Here is an 18,600-nt window from a genome sequence, read left to right on the forward strand (position 1 = left end):
GTCTCTGGAGTGTGTCCAGGCCATAGTTTGTCTATCTGAATCTACCACTTGGCCCCTTATGCTCTCTTTTCTTAGACTTATGGGGTTCTGCCAAATGTGTATACCTAATTATGGGCTTCTGGCTAAGCCCCTTTATGTGTGTATATATATATATATATATATATATATATTTTTTTTTTTTTTTTTTTTTTTGAGACAGAGTCTCACTGTGTTGCCTGGGCTAGAGTGCCATGGCGTCAGCCTAGCTCACAGCAACCTCAAACTCCTGGACTCAAACAATCCTCCTGCCTCAGCCTCCCAAGTAGCTGGGACTACAGGCATGCGCCACCATGCCTGGCTAATTTTTCTATATATATTTTTAGCTGTCTGTATAATTTTCTTTCTATTTTTAGTAGAGACAGGGTCTCACTCTTGCTCAGGCTGGTCTCGAACTCCTGACCTTGAGCAATCCTCCCACCTCAGCCTCCCAGAGTGCTAGGATTACAGGCGTGAGCCACCGCGCCCGGCCTAAGCCCCTTTATAAAAGCCTAAAAGGAAACACCAATAAGGAACCTCTAATACGGGAGCCTGAACAAAAACAGGCTGCTCAGGCATTAAAAAAGGCTTTACTCAAGCCCTGGCCATGGGCCTACCACACCCTCAGAGAATCTTCTTTTTATATGCTCATAAGAGATATGGATTAGCTCTGAGGGTGTTAACATTGCTTTTGGGGCCACAGTTACAACTGGTGGCCTATTTATAAAAGAAATTGGACCCCACGGCTGCAGGCTGGCCTGCCTATTTGAGGGCAACAGTAGCCATATCTTTACTTTTACCAGAGGCTACTAAATTCACTATGGGAGCTTCCCTTACTATGAGAACCTCCCATTAGGTCTCTGAGCTCCTCCAGGGAGGGGTGACAAAATGGATCTCAGACAGTTGCTTATTAAAATTTCAGGCTATGTTAACAGAAACCCCTGACTTAAAAATTGAGACTTGTTCTGGATGCAGTAGTGCACGCCTATAGTCCTAACTACTGGGAAGGCTGAGTCAGGAGTTCTTCATGTTTTTTAATGAATCCTTGAGTATTCTAGCAGTGTTTTTATACTTCTACAATTCAAAAATATTCAATAAATACTTAAGGAATAAATTCTATGGTGAAAAGAAAAATGTATCCATCCTGGGTCATGATATAAAATGAATCTTTTACTGTGGGTTACTGTCAAAAAATGTTTGACAGCCATGGCCTCATCTGCATCCTGTATTCTTCAAGCCAAATTATAAATAAATACTGGATTTAATACTGGAACTTTAGGCATATGTTTTAAGGATTATGAAATGCATTTAACCTAATTTTCTAACAATAATGTGATCTTCATTCATAAAGCCTTTAACTCTTCATAGGTTCCATTACAATGGTTAATCTGCTGATAATGGATGGAAAACGGTTTAGAAAAAAGAACCTTAAAGAAAGGAAAGATGTCTATAGATCTAACTTGGAAACTTAAATGCTAAAATCAAAATATAGTATTAACCTATTTGAAAAGACTCTTAATTCAATGTTAATCAGCTCATGCTGCTTTGATAAACATAATCTGACATGCCTTTATATTATTTAAAATTTCAAATAAATATCATGAGCTAAAATAAGTTAAAGCAATGACATTTGGCTTCCTTTTCAAAGCATATCTGTTTACTACTCCCCCACACTATTCTATTCTCACTAATTGAATCTCTACTGTTAATTACTGACAGCTAAAAACTCTCAAGTCAAATAGTTTATAATACAAAAACTGATATTTAATCAAGAGGAAGATATTTCCAACCCCTCCAAAAAAACCTTTGTTGCAAATTATGCCACAGAATTCTGTAAAAATATTTTAATTATCTTTAAAATTATAGATTAAATATGCTTTCCCCACTCTCTTTAGTAATTAATCCAAATATACAACAAAGTTTAAATCACATGTAAAATGTTCTTTTAAATCTTTAAGTAGCTAATTGCATTCACTAAATAAAGACATTTTTACTTTAAAAAGTAGCTACTTACTAAATTATCTCTCCATAGTTTAATTTAGCAATAACATTAAACTAATAGTTTGAGATTTAGCAGTCTCTTTCTTCCTTCATTCTCCTTTTCTTTCTCATATCTCTACTCACAGACAAAAAAAAAAGTTGGCATAAAGAAAAATAAGGGAATGATCTCTGTGAATGTGTCCTTCTAAAGTTTAAAGTCTCAACATGCACATGCTACACGAATATAAAAATATAGTACTAATACTATAATATTAACCTGAGCTACAATAACTTTCCAGTTCTGAGATCAAGATAAAATTAGTTTGTTATTGCCTAGAAATAGTTTATCAAGAGATATCTTTATCTTAATCAACTTTTCTCAGAGCCAACTCTCAAAAATCAGAGTTACCTAAGAGAAGCTATAATAATTTTAATAATTATAATAAGCTATAATAATTGAAGGCTAGTTATTAATGACCAAACAAGCCAGTATTTAGGTTTTTATAGTAGTTTGGTTAATGACCCCTCTAAGAGACTACTTTGCTTAAAACCCTCCTGTTAAAACTCCCTCCCCATCACCTACAAGGCCCTACATAATCTGGCCTCTGCCCACATCTGCTCTTCTCCCTCCTGCTCACTACAGTACAAATACACCAGCCTAACTAAGCCAATGTCTACTACTCAGGAATGTTGTGCTCACTATTCCCTCTACCTAGAATGCTCCTCCTCTCAACCTAAGTATGGCTGGCTCCTTCTGGTCTTTCTGACCGTACTTTATAAGTCCACTTCTTAAAGAAATCTTCCTGAACACTCTGTTTAGTGTTACCCCTTGCAGTCTCACTCTATCATATAACCGTAAGAATCTATCTCCCCAACAAGAACATAAGCTTCAAAAGAGCAAGAATGTAAGCTCCAAAAGGGCTTCTGTAATGTTCAGAAGCCCATTTCTAAGCCTGGTTTACAGAAGGTGCTCAACAACATTTCTGGAATTAGTGAATGGATAAATGTTTTTTTTAAAGCACTAGAACTAAACTAAATATTAGAGATTTGAGTTTCAGAAAGCAATGTGTCAAATTGTTCTAACTGGCTCAAAGGATGGTCCTATGTATGAGATATTCCAAATCACCTAAATCTAGATTATATATTTATCCCACATTTACAATCAGATTATGGTCATGCAAAATATCTATTCCAGCCCTAATTTCACCAAAAAAAAAAAAAAAGAGAGAGAGAGAGAAAGAAAAAAGCTTATGACTAGCAGGAAGAGCTCTGATCACAACACTTTTTCCTAGGTGAAAAACCTTTAAGTGATCTCCCAATAGTTCCTTCACAATCTAGCCTCAGCCTCCATTTCCATACTCTCTCTCCTTCCACTTTGTCAGCCAAAGTAAATCACTTGCTATTTCTCTTGAGTACATCTTAACCTTTTTAACTTTCATGTCTTTGCTAACTTTTCTTCTGCCTGGATAGTTCTTCCTCTTTCCCATTTGTATACATTAAAATCCTACACACATGGGGTACCAAAAACCATGTTTCCAAATATTACAAATAACACTGATTTACCCATAAATCAAAGCCACAAATTTTCGAGGGATGTTCTGAGAGAGTTCAACATTTTTATAAATTGTAGCTAATTCTACAGTTTCTTCATATGTCTGAAAAACATACTTGTTATCAGGTATAGGAAATGTGAATTTTATCATGATAAGGATTAGAGAAATACAGATAGACAAGAAAAAATGCAAAGGGCCAATTATACCAACTTTACTTAAGGGCCATTTGTCTTTCAGCACAAAATTGAAAACATGCAACTTGAATACTGCTTATCCCCAAATTCTGAATCAAATGTGGTCCATATCAATTTTTAATTTTTGGACTATGTCTCCTATCAGGATTGTAGTAACAGGGTCTATTTTTTATACACAGAGATCAGTCAGAATCTTTAGTACATAAATAAAATGGCTTGGAACAAGAAATTTGGTATGAAAATTTGCTAAAAAAACCAAAAAGCTGGTTGTTTTAAAAAAATCAATAAAACAAGATAAACCTCTGGCAAGAAAAAAAAAAGATAAAATGTAAGTGAGCAAAGTATGAAATGGGAAAAAGAAAATAACTCTAGGTATAATGAGAATAAAAAATGATGAAAGAATTATGAATAGCTATATGACAATAAAGTTGAAAAGTTAGTTGAAATGGATAAAGTCCTACAAGAAATGAAGTACCAAAACTGATACAAGAACCCAAATGATTTTAAGGGAAAGTTCTAATAAATGTTTAATAAATAAATAATTCCAAAATTTTTGTACAACCTTTCCAGAGAACAGAAGAAAGTGGAAAACCACAAAACTCACTTAATCAGGCTAACCGAACCATTATAATAAAGCCAGAAAAAATATAATGAAAGGAAGAAAGATTATAGGCCTGCCTCTCTTATGAGTACAGATGAAGAATCCCTAAATATTATTAAACTAATGCAGCAACGTGTAAGAAAAATAGATCTCATAACCAAGCTGAGTTTATTCCAAAATGTAAGCATGCCTCTACATTATAAAATCAGTGTAAATCATATTAATAAATTAAAAAATGAAGAAAAGCAAATGATCATCTCAAAATACAAAGAAACCTATGAGTTTGTCGCAAATATTTTGGTGGTTTTAAAGAATGCCCACAAATTCTTTGTGAGTGTGGGCTGGACTTTGATTCTGTTTCAATGAACAGAACGTGGTGGAAGTGATGCTTTGTGACTTCCAAGGGTAAGTCATAAAAAGGATAGCTTTCTTCTGGCTCTCTTTTTCTCTTGATTACTCACTCTGGGAGAACCCACGTAACATGCTGCAGGGATACTTAAGCAGATCTGTGTAGTGACCCATGTAGGTAGGAACTCAGCTCTCCCATTAACAAGCAGCACCAACTTGCCAGCCATGTGAATGATCCACCCTGAAAGCAAGTCCTCGAGCCCCAGTCAAGACTTCAGATGACTACGGCTTTGACTGACATCTTGACTTCAATCCCATGAGAGACCCTGAGCCAGAACCACTCAGCTAAGCCACTACCAAATCCAGACTGACAGAGATTATGAGAGAGAATAAATGTTTATTGCTGTTTTGGGAAAAAACAAACAAATCCTGACATAAGAGGAAAGCTTGAAGAGACTATAACCATTTAAAAAAACTTAAAATTGTGAATAACCTTGCTCTCTACCCCATGTAGAAAAAAGTCATAATCCAAGGCAGTTTTACAGTTGAATTCTATCAAGTTTTAAAGAAACAGTTAACACCTATCTTTTGCAAATTGTTCTACAAAATACCAAAGGGGAAAGCTGCCTAAGTCATTTTAAAACCATAACCATGATGACCACTGAACTTGAACAGAACAAAAAATTATAGGCAAATTTCACTTACGAATATATACAAAAATCCTAAATAAAATATTAGCTAATTTAGTTTATAAATACATGCAAAAACTCATCTGCCAACCCTAGAGGTGACTATTAGTAATTAAAGCAAAAGAAGCGTAAATACGTCTCCTGCTCTTTTAACATTCAGGGTAACCAAACAGCTCTAGTTATTGAGGGAAAGTTCCCTCTATAGAAGAACTTCAGCCAATAAATATAGAAAGAATGGTAGAATTATAAAAACAACGTTGCAACTCCTAATTAAATAACTGACTTAGATAAGGATCATCCATGAGTATTAATATCATTAGGTAAAAGGTTGATAAAGAAATGAATAGTTGGTGGGTGCGGTGGCTCACACCTGTAAGCCTAGCACTCTAGAAGTCCAAGGCAGGTGGATTGTTTGAGCTCAGGAGTTCAAGACCAGCCTGAGCAAGAGCAAGAGCAAGACCCCACCTCTACAAAAAATAGAAAAAGTGTCTGAACGTGGTAGTGCTCCTCTGTAGTCCCAGCTACTTGGGAGGCTGAGGCAGGAGGATCCCTTGAACCCAGGAGTTCGAGGCTGCAGTGAGCTATGATGACACCACTGCTCTCTAGCCTGGGCGACAGAGAGAGACTGTCTCCAAAAAAAAAAAAAAAGACATGAATAGCATGGTATCAAAGTATCACCCTCAGATATTGCTTATTAGTCACAAGGGGTAACTATAATGGAGAGACCTGGACATCACAAGTGTAACCCAGTAATTAAGCTTAGCATCACTAATAGCTCAACAACCACATATATGTGCTACTGGTGTGATGCAGTATGAAGGACACAGCATCACCTATGAGATAGCCTTGCCAAAGACATTCAGCCTGAAATGAATGAAGCTTTTTGATCTAATTTCCAGTTTAGAGGAAATATAAAGAAGAGAAAAACAAAAGCTAAATGTGAGAAAACCATCAGATAAACCCAGGAGGTGGACATTTTATAGACCAATTGGCCCACTCTCTTCAACAAGTATTATGGTGCTAAAAATAGAATGTGTATGGAGGATGTTCTAGATTTTTTAAAATTAAAAACACATAACTAAATGTAATGTATGGTACAGCAAGATTTTGGTTGAAAACAATAAACTAATTTTTTCAGGGGAAGAAAAATGTTTATGAAGCTAGAACTATTACAAAAAAGAGGAACCAAGGTTGGGGGGTGACTTTCTTTATGAGGAATTAGGATATAATTCAAAGCCACAGTAATTAAAACTGGGTTAATTGTGCAGAATTGGACGAATAGATCCATAGCGAAAATAGAGAACCCAGAAATGCCCACGAACATGTGAGAACTTACTGTATGACAAAAGTTGGCATCAGATATCAATGGGGGAAAAGATAGACTATTTAATAAATGGATGGAGCAAATTAGCTAACTATACAGAGAAATATTAGGTTGGATCCCTACCTCATACTATTTTTAAAAATATAACCCAAATACCTAAATGTGAAGGGTAAACTATAAAGCTATTAGGAAAAAATATAGGAAAATATATTTGCATCCTCAACACAGGAAAGGATTTTTTTAGAAGACCAAAAAAGCACAAAAAAAAGGTTACACAGGTTGAGCATCCCTTATCTGAAATGCTTGGAACCGAAAAGTGTTCTGGATTTTTTCGGATTTTAGAATATTTGCATTATAATTCACAGCTCAGCATCTCTAATCTGAGTATCTGAAATTTGAAATGCATTGATGAGAGTTTTCTTTGAGTATCATGTTGGCACTCAAAAAGTTTAAGATTTTGGATCACTCTAAATTTCAGATTTTTGGATTAGGGATATTCAACCTGTAATTGGTAGATTTGACCAAAATGAAGGATTCTGTTCAGTGAAGAATACTAGAAACAGAGTTAACAGATAACAGACTATCAGAAGCTATTTTTAAAAAGACTAAAACAGACAGAAGTCCTACCTACAATTATAAAATATACAAGGAATGTCTACAAATCAGAAGATAAAAAAACCCAATAGTAAATGGGCAAAAGGATATGAACATGAAATTCACAGAAGGGAGAACTTGAATGGTTAATAGCTACCTGATGGTCAATCTCCCTGTAATCAGATAAATGTTTACTAAAACATTTTGGTATACCGCTTTATACCCATCAAATCGGCAAAAATTAGAAAGTTGGATAATATCCAGTGATGATGTGGATATGGTAAAGCCGTTACTTTTTCATGCACTAGTAGTGGGAAGGTAAATTTTTGTAGCCATCCTTGAGAGTGGTATGCAGGACCTAATAAATTTAAGTAAGCTCTATACACAATAACACAGCAAGTGTATTCTTGGGCATAAACCCCAGAGAAACTTTCCCATGGTCCTCACAGAGAAAGAATATATTCTCTGCAGTGTTATTTATGATAGCAAAGCAAAGAGACAAAAACAATCTAAGCTAATAGCATTGGGGAAATGGACAAGATATGGTACGTGACAGAATATTATGCACAGTCAGAAATAACTAGATTTGTATATGGCAACATGGAACAGAAAACATATAGCATGATGCCATTTATGTAAATGTATATACACGTAGATATATGAAACCTTGAAAAACTTAAAACACATGCAGGAAAGGACATGTTTATGTTAAAAATGCAAGAGTGGGTACTTAGTACACAAGTGGGAAGGAGAATGGAATTAGAGATGGGGAATTGGGGGAATACACACACACTACTAAAGAATGGTCTTTCAAGAATCAATGATGCAGGTGGGCCATACATTAAGAAATACGAACAAGTGAAACCAAAGTCCTAAAAAAGACAGAAAGAAAAAAAATCCTATAGGAAAAAAATAAAGCCAATGCACAGAAAAAAATGATCACTCAAATAATAAGCTACAACTAACAAATAACTTGGTTTAGTTACTAAGGTAACAAGAAAAAAGTGTTTTGATTCATTTGCTCTTAAAATTATAATATACAACATAAGCTTATTAAATAAACACATAAAAATTAAAGTATTTCAGTCTTCGAATTCTACCAATAAAGAAAAGGAAAATGAGCTGAAATAAATAACAATGAAGCAGACTATGAGAGTAACCAGCTTTTTCATCTTGAAACCTTTTAGAAATATCAGCTCTAAGGACAGTTATGTTGCAGTTTCACAACAGGCATACAGCAATTACTACTGTCATTATTTGTCCCCTAGATGAGATAAAATTAGCCTGCAAACTAACCGTAAAATTTTAGATCCCTAAAGGACAAAGGCCATGTCAAACTAAAATACTTTGTAACAGCACTCAGCACATAACTATTTTAAGTAAGTATTTAATGCTTTCTGATATATAACTAGATTGTCCTCAGTACCTCTACTTATTTCAGCTTTTTGGTCGAGCATAGCTATTAAAATGAACAACCCAGAAAAACAAGATTAAGCCAAATTACTGTCAAAATAAGCTACCAAATTATCTTCCTGATTAGCATTGAGAGCAGAAGGCTATAAGCATCTACTTCCATTCCTGTACCTTTGAATACTAATATATTTTGAATACTAATAATATAATTTTGATTTATTATACCTCTAATTTACAGAAATGAATACAGAGTTAAGATCAGGAATCATAGTAATCTTTGAACTTAACACAGTATGGCACACAAAACTTGTTCCACAAATGTTTGTTGAAATAAATGATTGATTTAATAAGAAAAGTCAATTGGTAGCTCAGTATATGTTAATAAATATAATTAATCTTGCAGCTCTTTTGAACAAATAAAATAACCATGTATTAGCACATCTGAAAAAAGGCAATTCCAAACAAATTATAAGATTAATGATTTTAAGAGACATGATAAGGAAAATATGCAAAATATATTAAGTCAACTCACTCATCTTAGCTATATCTGAGCTGAACAGAATCTACACCTCTCTCTCATAAATGGATATATTCTTATCCTTACCAATGGGGGATTCTGGAGTAAGCCCCATGCTTTGAAGCAATGCTTCAGCTTCTCTTCTTTTTTTTTCAAGATCTGACTCTTCTTGCACAGGAGCCACAGCTTCCTTCTTCTGATCAGTCTAAAATTTTTAAGTTAAAAACTTAAGTTTACATATAATATGAAACACTTCTGTTTTCCAAAAAAAAAAAAAGTATCTTAAATAATGTGCTAATACTGTATACTTTTAGGGCATGACTTAGTTTTGAGTACAGATTAAGTTCCTTTTTATAGTCATTAAATCAAAATCATTCTCAACAGAGTTTTAGTAAATAATGTTCAAATGACATGTACTAAATTGATCCACTTTTATACGTAAACAAGGAGTTTCCACAAAAATTTTTCTAACAGATAAATTCAAAAAGTACAATCAACTTCAAATTATCTATAATATGAAATTGCTGTCCATGGTCAGGAATTGTGGAAACCTTCATCCCAATGGCACAAAAGCTTAAATATAAATATCACAACACTATAAAAAAAAAACTGAGGGGGAATTATTTAAGAGGCAACAAATTTTAAGTAAATGGACAATTCGATTTGTTAAAAAAGTATGAGTACCACAAACTTCTTTATACAAAGTCTTTATTTTACTTATGCAACTTTACATAGAGAGTTTATCAAAACTTCACCTAGATAAAGATTTTTATTTTTTAAACTACAGGTCTTATTTTTATGATAATAAAAACATATGGTTGGGTTTGGTAAAATTAAAACTCACCTTTCCATAGCACATGACATTTTTGTTATGAAAATTTTTGCCAGCTTTTTATTTTTTATTATTGCCAAAATCTTCTAGTTAAACTAGATAAACCTCAATACTCTCACCTAAAACATCTCAAGTAAAATTTAGGCTTTCAAGGGAAAAATGTACACCTCAAATGCCCGTGTCAACCAGACAACTATTACTTATACATTATCTGGAATGAATTGTGTTTTAGCCATAATTCTCTATGATACCATTTTGACTTAAAGTCATCAGAAAATTTCATCCAAATAGCAAACAGGATATATAGTACCAAGCTGATACGTCACTGTTTAAAACAATATATTGGTAGACTCTCTGTTTAATACCATTGAATTATCTCTTGTAACATTTTATATACTTTAAATTAAATATCAATCATGTAACAGATATCCCTTAGAGGCCACTTATGCCACTTATGGCCATCCTTAGAAAACAAAAATCAAATTTGCTCTTAACATTGAAGCATTTAAGGCTATAGATACTATTTTGGAATGGCTCTGACAGTCTGAATCATGCTTCTACCAGTGAGCTTTTAATCAAATAGCTAATGTAAAGTTTTAACCCTCTTATTATAGTGTATCACAGAAAGGTTCAGAAAAAACTAGCAAATTCTTCAATTACAGACCTTTACAGCATCATAGCAATGCTGCACATGAATTGTACCTCCAATTTTTCTACTATTGATTTTTCTTAATCTTAGAGATTTTTGGCAGTCTTGGCTATTACTTAGGCTATCACATAGAAAAACTTGGTACTAAAGACACACTTAGGACAAACTAGCTTACACTGGTTATTTAAAACATATCAGTGATAAAAATATACTGATCTGTCTAAAGAGTTTCCATAGGGATAAAGAGTTTCAATGTGGGAACAAGTAAAATATCTCCAGCTCAGGGTCAACATACATTTGCTGAATATGAAGAAATACATGATGCCCAGAGTCTGAATACAGAGGGCCTACCTACTACTCAGTAAAAATATTTCAATGACTAATTCATGATAAAAGAAATAAGAACAAATCCCCTAATCAGTTAAATCATTTATTATATATACTTCTGTTTATCATTTATACTATCCATTCTGACAAATTATTAGCAGTTTAGAGTAGCAAAATATTCAGATAAGTTCAAAATCCAAACTAAATTACGATTTGTATGCCATATCTTAATGAACTATTACAACAGATGCCCCTTACTTTAATAAATATATTCCTAGAAGACTATGTAAATTGAATTTTATAAATCAAATCTTGGAAATGTATCAATCTATATGAAATATTTTTATTCAGTAAAAAACAATATTTTAATTTGCCAGGTTTGTCATTTTCAGTTATCTGGCTTCTTTAAAGTAAGATTTACTTATGGTGCTACATTTGTGGTCACACTGCTAGAATTTTTTTTTTTTTTTTTTTTTTTTTGAGACAGAGTCTCACTCTGTCACCCCAAGTAGAGTATAGTGGTGTCATCATAGCTCATTGCAGCCTCAAACTCCTCAGCTCAAGCGATCCTCTTGCCTCAGCCTCCTGAGTAGCTGGGACAACAGGCACGTGCCATGACACCTGGCTAATTTTTCTGTTTTTAGTAGAGATGGCCTCTTGCTCTTGCTGAGGCTGGTCTCGAATTCCTGAGCTCAAGCAATCCTGCTGCCTCAGCCCCCCAGAGTGCTAGGATTACAGGCATGAGCTACTGCGCCCGGCCACAACTGCTAGATTTTTACTATCCTGAAATTATTGAAATTAAATTTTTAAAAATTTGAAATTATTGAAAAATTATGAAAGTATAAGTACTTGGAATAAAGATCAATTATTTTACATTAAGTTTATTTTTTAAAAAAATCAAACATACTTCTTTTTTTTTCCTTTCTTCTTCTTTTCTCTTCTTTTCCTCTCTGATTTGGGCCAATCGCTGTTTCTTACGTTCCAACTCAGCCTTTAATTCACTTTTGTCCGACATGTTTGTGACCTTAAGCAGCAGAAAATCATTTAAAATAATCATTAGATTGGTAAAAGCAAAACACTTTTAAAGAATTAGTGCTTCAAGAAGAGAACTGTTCCATGAGGCCATGTAGTTCAATGCTATCTAGAGACCGTATAAACCCTACTTTTAAAATAATGGAAGCATATATATATTACTGAGTTGAAAAAATTATAAACAAATGCATATAAGAAATAAATATTATCCAAGGCTAAGCATAACAACTAGCACATAGTAAGTGCTTTAATGTTAACGTGCCCAAATTGAACACACTGTATCAATGTTTTTCATGACAATATATTAGGGCACTGGAGATATAGGTCAAAACTAGCTCTTAAAACAGAAGATGTGGGTTGGCATTAAGAAGCTCTTATGCTATATGACAGGGATCAAAACTATTACCAGAGTTTTACATTCATTCTTAGAAACTTGATAAAAGCAATATGAGGTCAAACAGAAAATTCCTGTGAATTCTACTTTTTTCTTTTTCCTGTAAATGCTAAAAAGTGCCATGGAAGTAGTAATATTAAAGGCAAACAAAACATAACAGTTGCCATTATTAACTATCAAACCAAATGACTTATTTCTCCACAATAACACTTTAACTGCACCTCTTACAGCACTTACAGCACATTTGTGAACACACCTGAAACATTCCCTATTAGACTATAATCTACTTGAAATCAGAGACTGTGTTTTTGTCATTTTTGTTGCCTTCACAGCATCTAGCACAGTGACCTTAACATTAAATTGATACTGGCTAAATGAATAATGGATAAGGTAGACAGAATTACAGAGCTTCAAAAAACAATTACATAAACACTACTTCATCCTCAGTTTTAGGAAGAAGTAATGAATTAGGATTTTTTTTTTAATTGAAAAAGAAGCCTAGCAGCTGAGCATAAAGTAGGCACCAGGAACTTGTTACTTTCTTCGTATGATTGATTTATTATAATGATTAATCTTTCTCAATGTCTCTGTACAACTGAAGTATTAAACGCTTTTGATCAAGAAAACTAGGAGAATAACCTCTGGAAAACTGTATTTAGAAGGTATCTCTTAAAAAGCACAATGATTAAATCATAATAAAGGTAAGTTAGTCAAGAGGAAAAGTCCATCTACTAATAAATACATAAAGGAAATTTCAGCTGCAATACTCCATAAAGACTGGCATGCTAGTTGATAATTTTCAAGTATACAAAAACAGTGAAAAGTGGAAGTGGCAGATGCTTATATGTATATATACAACATCTACCAAAATTCATTTGAACTAAAAAAGAAAACAAGAGAACATGTTTCTTACTCCGCCCTTTCTTCACCTCTAAATAGCTCCATACTAATAGCTGTTGAAAAGAACTTCCATACTGTATGCTAAGCTAGACACATTATTTTTTGTTCAGCGTCAACTGTAAAATAGATACCAACAATAACTGATATTAAAGTAATTACATTTTAAGTCAAAACCTAAGAACAAAGTTCGACCAGCTGACCTGGAGCTGACCAACCCTCTCATCCCCAGAGAGACCAGAGCCTCTATGACTGACATGTTCAGTTTCTTAAAACTCCAAGAAAGTCTCTAGAGTTTTGTGCAACAATCTCCTTGTTTGGGGACTTTCCAACACACACAAGGCGAGGGGAAACGCTATCAAAGCAAGTAAGTGATGACTTTTATTTTTAAACGGAGCAAAGCGAAAAGGAATCACTCTCTCCCCTGAGATCACCGCCAAGAGGGCGCGGTCCAGGCCAGGGCGTCGGGGAAAGAGGCCGGTGGGCGCCAAACAAATCTCAGGGCTCCGCAGGCGCCTCTGGAGAGTGAAGAAGGGAAGGGAGCGGAGCCCTCTCCCCAGGCCGCCCTGAGTCACCACACCTGGGTCCCCATGCCTCTCCTCCCCAAAGCCGGGCCGGGCGGCGCTGTCAGCAGGAACTGCCAAGCTGCCCTTCGAGTCCCAAGGGACACAACAGGGAGGAGGGCCTCGAGGGAAAAACACTCAACCCACCTGTCAGGTGGCGGGACAGGGAAGTTCTCCCGCCTGCAATTTCCCGATAACGTCCCTCGCCTAAGCCCCCAACGGCAACTGTCGCCACCACCAGCTCCGCGGGTTCCCGAAGCACACAAAGAGGTATGGGCGGTGGCTGCTACGGCGAGAGCTAAGGGACAAATGACTCACCAGAACCGAGTCTCTCCCAGAAATAAGGGGTGGGGCCCTGCTGAAGGGAATTGGAGCCCCTCCGTGACTTACCCGCTGTAAAGCAGAAGCCAACAGATAAGACAAAGAACACAGCCAGCCTAGGAGCCTGAAGTTTTTCTGCTCTGCCACAAACTGGAATCTACGCCTTATATCCTCGGGCTGGATATGCAATTACCCACCTCGCCTTCCCAGCTGACACGAATGAGAACTACAAGCCCCAGCAACAAGGGAAACCTGTGTGCGGCGAGCAGTGCCTTCTGGGAATTGTGGTCCCTGGTGGTCGCACGGCATGCTGGGATATGTAGTGTGTCCTGGCCTTTCGATTTCCCACTTCAAGGCCTTCCTTCAAGATTGCGATGAGAAACTTCTCTTTAATTTTTTCTTGCCCGTTGGTCAGTGCTAACAATATTTTATGGGTTATAGCGTAAGACCTTTAACCCAATATTGGCAGAATTTTAAGAAGGGCTATTCTGTAGTGGTGAATATGTGATTACTCCGCACATTTGGTGAAGGACACGTTTTAGGAAAGATCCGTTATATATGTTTATATCAATTGTAGAAAAAAATGCGTTATAGAGGCTTCATGTGGCATCTTAGCCAAAATGTAAATAAAAATATGGTAATCAGCACAGCAAATAATTCTCTAGTATTTTGTTGCATTGTGGTAGTATTTTGGTTTTCTCTGGAAGAGTTTTTGGAAAGAATGCATCACAGGCCGGCCGGGTGGCTCACGCCTGTAATCCTAGCACTGTGGGAGGCGAGGCAGGAGGATCCCTTGAGCCCAGGAGTCTGAGGTTGCTGTGAGCTAGGCTGATGCCACCGCACTGTATTCGGGGCAAACGGAGTGAGACAATGTGTCAAAAAAGAAAAAAAAAAAAAAAAAGCATTTTATGCTATTGGAATCTGAAGCCAAACAAGACTGTTTCCACAGGTTTTAGATTTTTAATATACAATGAAAGCAAAAGTTACTGGAATATGAATTTACCAGAAATGTACGGGTTAATACACATTTTTAAAGTTTATTGAAATAATTTAAAGCATCATTTGGCAAGAACCAAAGCTAACACCAAAACATTGTCTTTCCTATGTTCTAGAAAACTGACTTTTCTAATATCCTAGACATTGCCCAAATTTAAGATTAACCTTTAGGATTCAAATTCTGAGTCCTTAGGCTTCTGGTCTTTTTCTTATCTTTCTCTGCCAATATAGTATACAAAATAAGTATCTCTGAAATGAATTTAAGAAAGATAATCCTTCAAATTCCAAGACTTTTCCTCATAACCTAAATTCCAATGGGCTTTATAACTATGCTATTTGTTTTCCTAATATTTAGTTTTCATTTATTCATTTGAAAAAATTGTTATTGATTGCCTACCATCTGCCAGAAATGGTGCTAGGTGTTATATATAAGAGCTAAAATGCATATCTTTCCTCTCAAGGGCAAAAGGGCACTCAACTCAACTAAGTACAGATGCTCACTGACTTACAATGGTTTGACTTAAGGCTTTTCGATGGGTTTATCAAAGTATTAAATTCATTTTTGACATGTGATATTTTTGAGTTTTGATGAGTTTATCAGGACATAAATTGAGGAGCATCTGTATTATGATGGGATTAAGTAAGGAAATGATAGAAACACCTGGGAAAACTTTTCAGGAAACTTTCAAGAGGAGGTGATTCCAGAGCTAAATCTTTGATTCTGAAAGGTTGAGTAAAAGTTAACCAAGCAAAGACGATGCAGGAAGATGCCTTGGGAAGAGGAAAGAATACGGCCAAAGTGCAGGGGTGTGAGAGCATGGGATACTAGAGAATCTGGAACTACTACAGAATGACAATAGGCTAAGATAAGAACTGGGGAGTGAAGCCAGGGGCAGAGTCCCACATCCCAGTTTAGATTTAGTCCTACAGATGATATGAATCCATTGACAGATTTTAAGTGGGAGGATGATATGATAAGGTTTTCATTTTAGATAGTTGGCCTTTCAAAATAGTCTGGAGAAAGGCTGACATGCTGATTATTTTCTCTTTGTCCCCCAAATTCATTTCCTGCCCTTCTCTGCTAAGCTCTATGCCTCTGGGGGTTCTTTACTCAGCTTCTTTAAGGACTGCCTTGTGGTTGGGTTTGACCTTAGAAAGGCCTAAGCAAAGATATCAGAAGGCAGGTAGAAAGTGAAGTTGGGGCATTTCTTCCCCACTCCTTCCCTCTTTTGACGTCACACCTCCAGCAATAGCTTCATCCCTTTATGACAAAACCTCCTGCCAGATGTGAATTCTGTTTCTTGCTGAGACTTACTGATACAGCTGGCTTGGGGGGATGAGAAATGGAGAGAAGAGACAGGGTACAGCCAGGCAGCAGGGAATGCAGTTAGAAGACTTTTGGATGGAGCCAGCAATTCTAAGTGCATGAAGTAATGCATTATCAGTGGGAATTAAGAAAAGCAGATGGATTCGAGAAATGTTATGATTATGTAAGACTTTTACAGCAATAAAACAGCCTAGGTACCCCAACTGACCTTCCCACTAAAAACCACTAAATATGCTGATAAAACACAATTTCCTTCTTGCTTCAATAAGTTGGCAAGAAAGTGAGGAATACTTACGACAAAGGAAGGTGGGAACCTAGAGGGTATCTACTTAACCTGGTGAACTTTCACAGCCTTATAAGGTCAGAGCACAAGAGACAAAGCCGAAGACCTACACTAAACTGGATTTTAAAAGGAAACCTCCTGATAAATCTTTGATGTAAAAAATCCACCACCATCTCCTACCTTCTGGAAAATTGCCCAAAAACCTTGGCACTGAGTGGGATGGGAATGAGCTAGATCTCCCCTGAGAATTTCCAATCACAAGCAGGCACTCACACGGATCTGCAGCCTGAAATTTTAGTACCTGGATGATTTATAAAATCAGAGACCAAAAATTTGGTTTAAAGTTTTTGCAGACTTTTCATGCCCTCCAGTGCCTGGGAGAGGCAAATATATATCATTTTTTGAGGAACCCATTCTTATTCCAGGCTTTGAAAAATTCTGCACAGATAAATATGAGCTCAAAAATCATAAAATACATGAAGAAATAAGGCACCAAAGCAAAGGCCAATCAACCAACCAGATAGCAGAATAAGACCACAAAGACTTAAGTTTTAGAATAATCAGAGATAGAAAATAAAATAAATATGATTAACATGTTGAAAAAATAAAAGGAGAAACTAAAATATGAATGAATCAGCAGATTTGAAAAAGAACCAACTAGAACTTCTAGAAATTAATAACAGAGTAACTGAAATTAAAAACTCAACAGATAAATTGAACATAGCTAAAGAAAGCAGCACTGTCCTTAGACCTATGCAAGAGAGGCCCAGTCTCCGGCCCTGCACTTTGGAGTCCGCTCTGCCCCTCATCCAGCCACAAAGACTCTGCGTGGCTAAGGATATGGCTAATCACATGGAGTCAGTATCCTTCCTTCTAGACCACATTCCTGGCATCAGGGATCCTGAAATTCCCAGCTCAATGGCCCTAAGCCTGCTTCCAATTCCTTATGCAGACCTCTTCCCTAGGTCTATCCTGAGGGTAGACTACAGCCTCGGGGATGGCCAAGAATTGGCTCTTGTGGGACCTGTGGATGGAACTTGGATTCGTAGGTTGGTTATACATAAATGTGTATACTCAGTGACCCTTGCAGGGTGGTACTGAGCTGAAGATGGAGAGGGGCTTGAGGCTGGCAGTTAAAAATCAGCTCTTCTTGTGCCACTACATTATAGGGGAAAGCTTAGGTATCCAAAAATTTTAAATTCAAACCTGGCCTTTGTCAAGGCAGGAGAATCCAAAATATTTTATTTAATTCTTTGTTAGCTTGATTTCTTTTTAAGTATGTCTATATGGTATGTAGCCTTCCATTGTACTCTTACCTAGGGTTCTAGAAACATTAGGGGCAGGTCTGAAAGAGAAAAGTTGTGTACTGAAAGATTATACTAAAGAAATTAGCCAGAATGCAGAGTAGAGATACAAAAACACGATATGTAAGAAAGATTTAGAGACATGGAGGATAGAAGAAGGTCTAACAAGTATCTAATAAAATTCTAGAAGGTAAGGGGAGAGAGAATGGAACAGAGGCAATATATGAAAAGACAATTTTCCACAACTGATGAAAATCACTAGTCCATAGATTCATGAATTCCAATTTGTTTGCAAATGGGATAAATGAAAAGAAATCCAGACCTCAACACAGCAGAATGAAACTGTTAAAAAAAAAAAAAAGAACAACCAAACAAAAAATGCTGGAAATAATCCAAATGTCCATAAGGTAGTGAATGGATAAAATTGTAACATATTTATAAAGTGGA

At 36.0% G+C, this 18,600-nt stretch overlaps 1 protein-coding gene across 4 annotated transcripts in view; it reads right to left on the minus strand.

The window, feature by feature from the left end:
• DYNC1I2 (dynein cytoplasmic 1 intermediate chain 2) overlaps window positions 1-14,527 on the minus strand; it is a 60,534-nt gene extending 46,007 nt beyond the window's left edge. The window contains exons 1-3 of one of the 4 annotated variants that reach the window (XM_045559435.1): window positions 14,313-14,527; window positions 11,944-12,060; window positions 9,316-9,433 (exon numbers count right to left, since the gene is read on the minus strand). In XM_045559435.1, coding sequence (XP_045415391.1) covers window positions 9,316-9,433; window positions 11,944-12,051 — 226 coding nt within the window. In that variant the 5' untranslated portion in view covers window positions 12,052-12,060; window positions 14,313-14,527. Of the gene's footprint in view, window positions 1-9,315; window positions 9,434-11,943; window positions 12,061-14,069; window positions 14,267-14,312 lie in introns of those variants that run through there. The other 3 variants (XM_045559433.1, XM_045559434.1, XM_045559432.1) reach the window with 3 other exon arrangements.
• Between the last annotated feature and the right edge of the window lie 4,073 nt (window positions 14,528-18,600).

This window comes from Lemur catta, chromosome 8, assembly GCF_020740605.2.
Source record: "Lemur catta isolate mLemCat1 chromosome 8, mLemCat1.pri, whole genome shotgun sequence".
NCBI classification, from domain to species: domain Eukaryota; kingdom Metazoa; phylum Chordata; class Mammalia; order Primates; family Lemuridae; genus Lemur; species Lemur catta.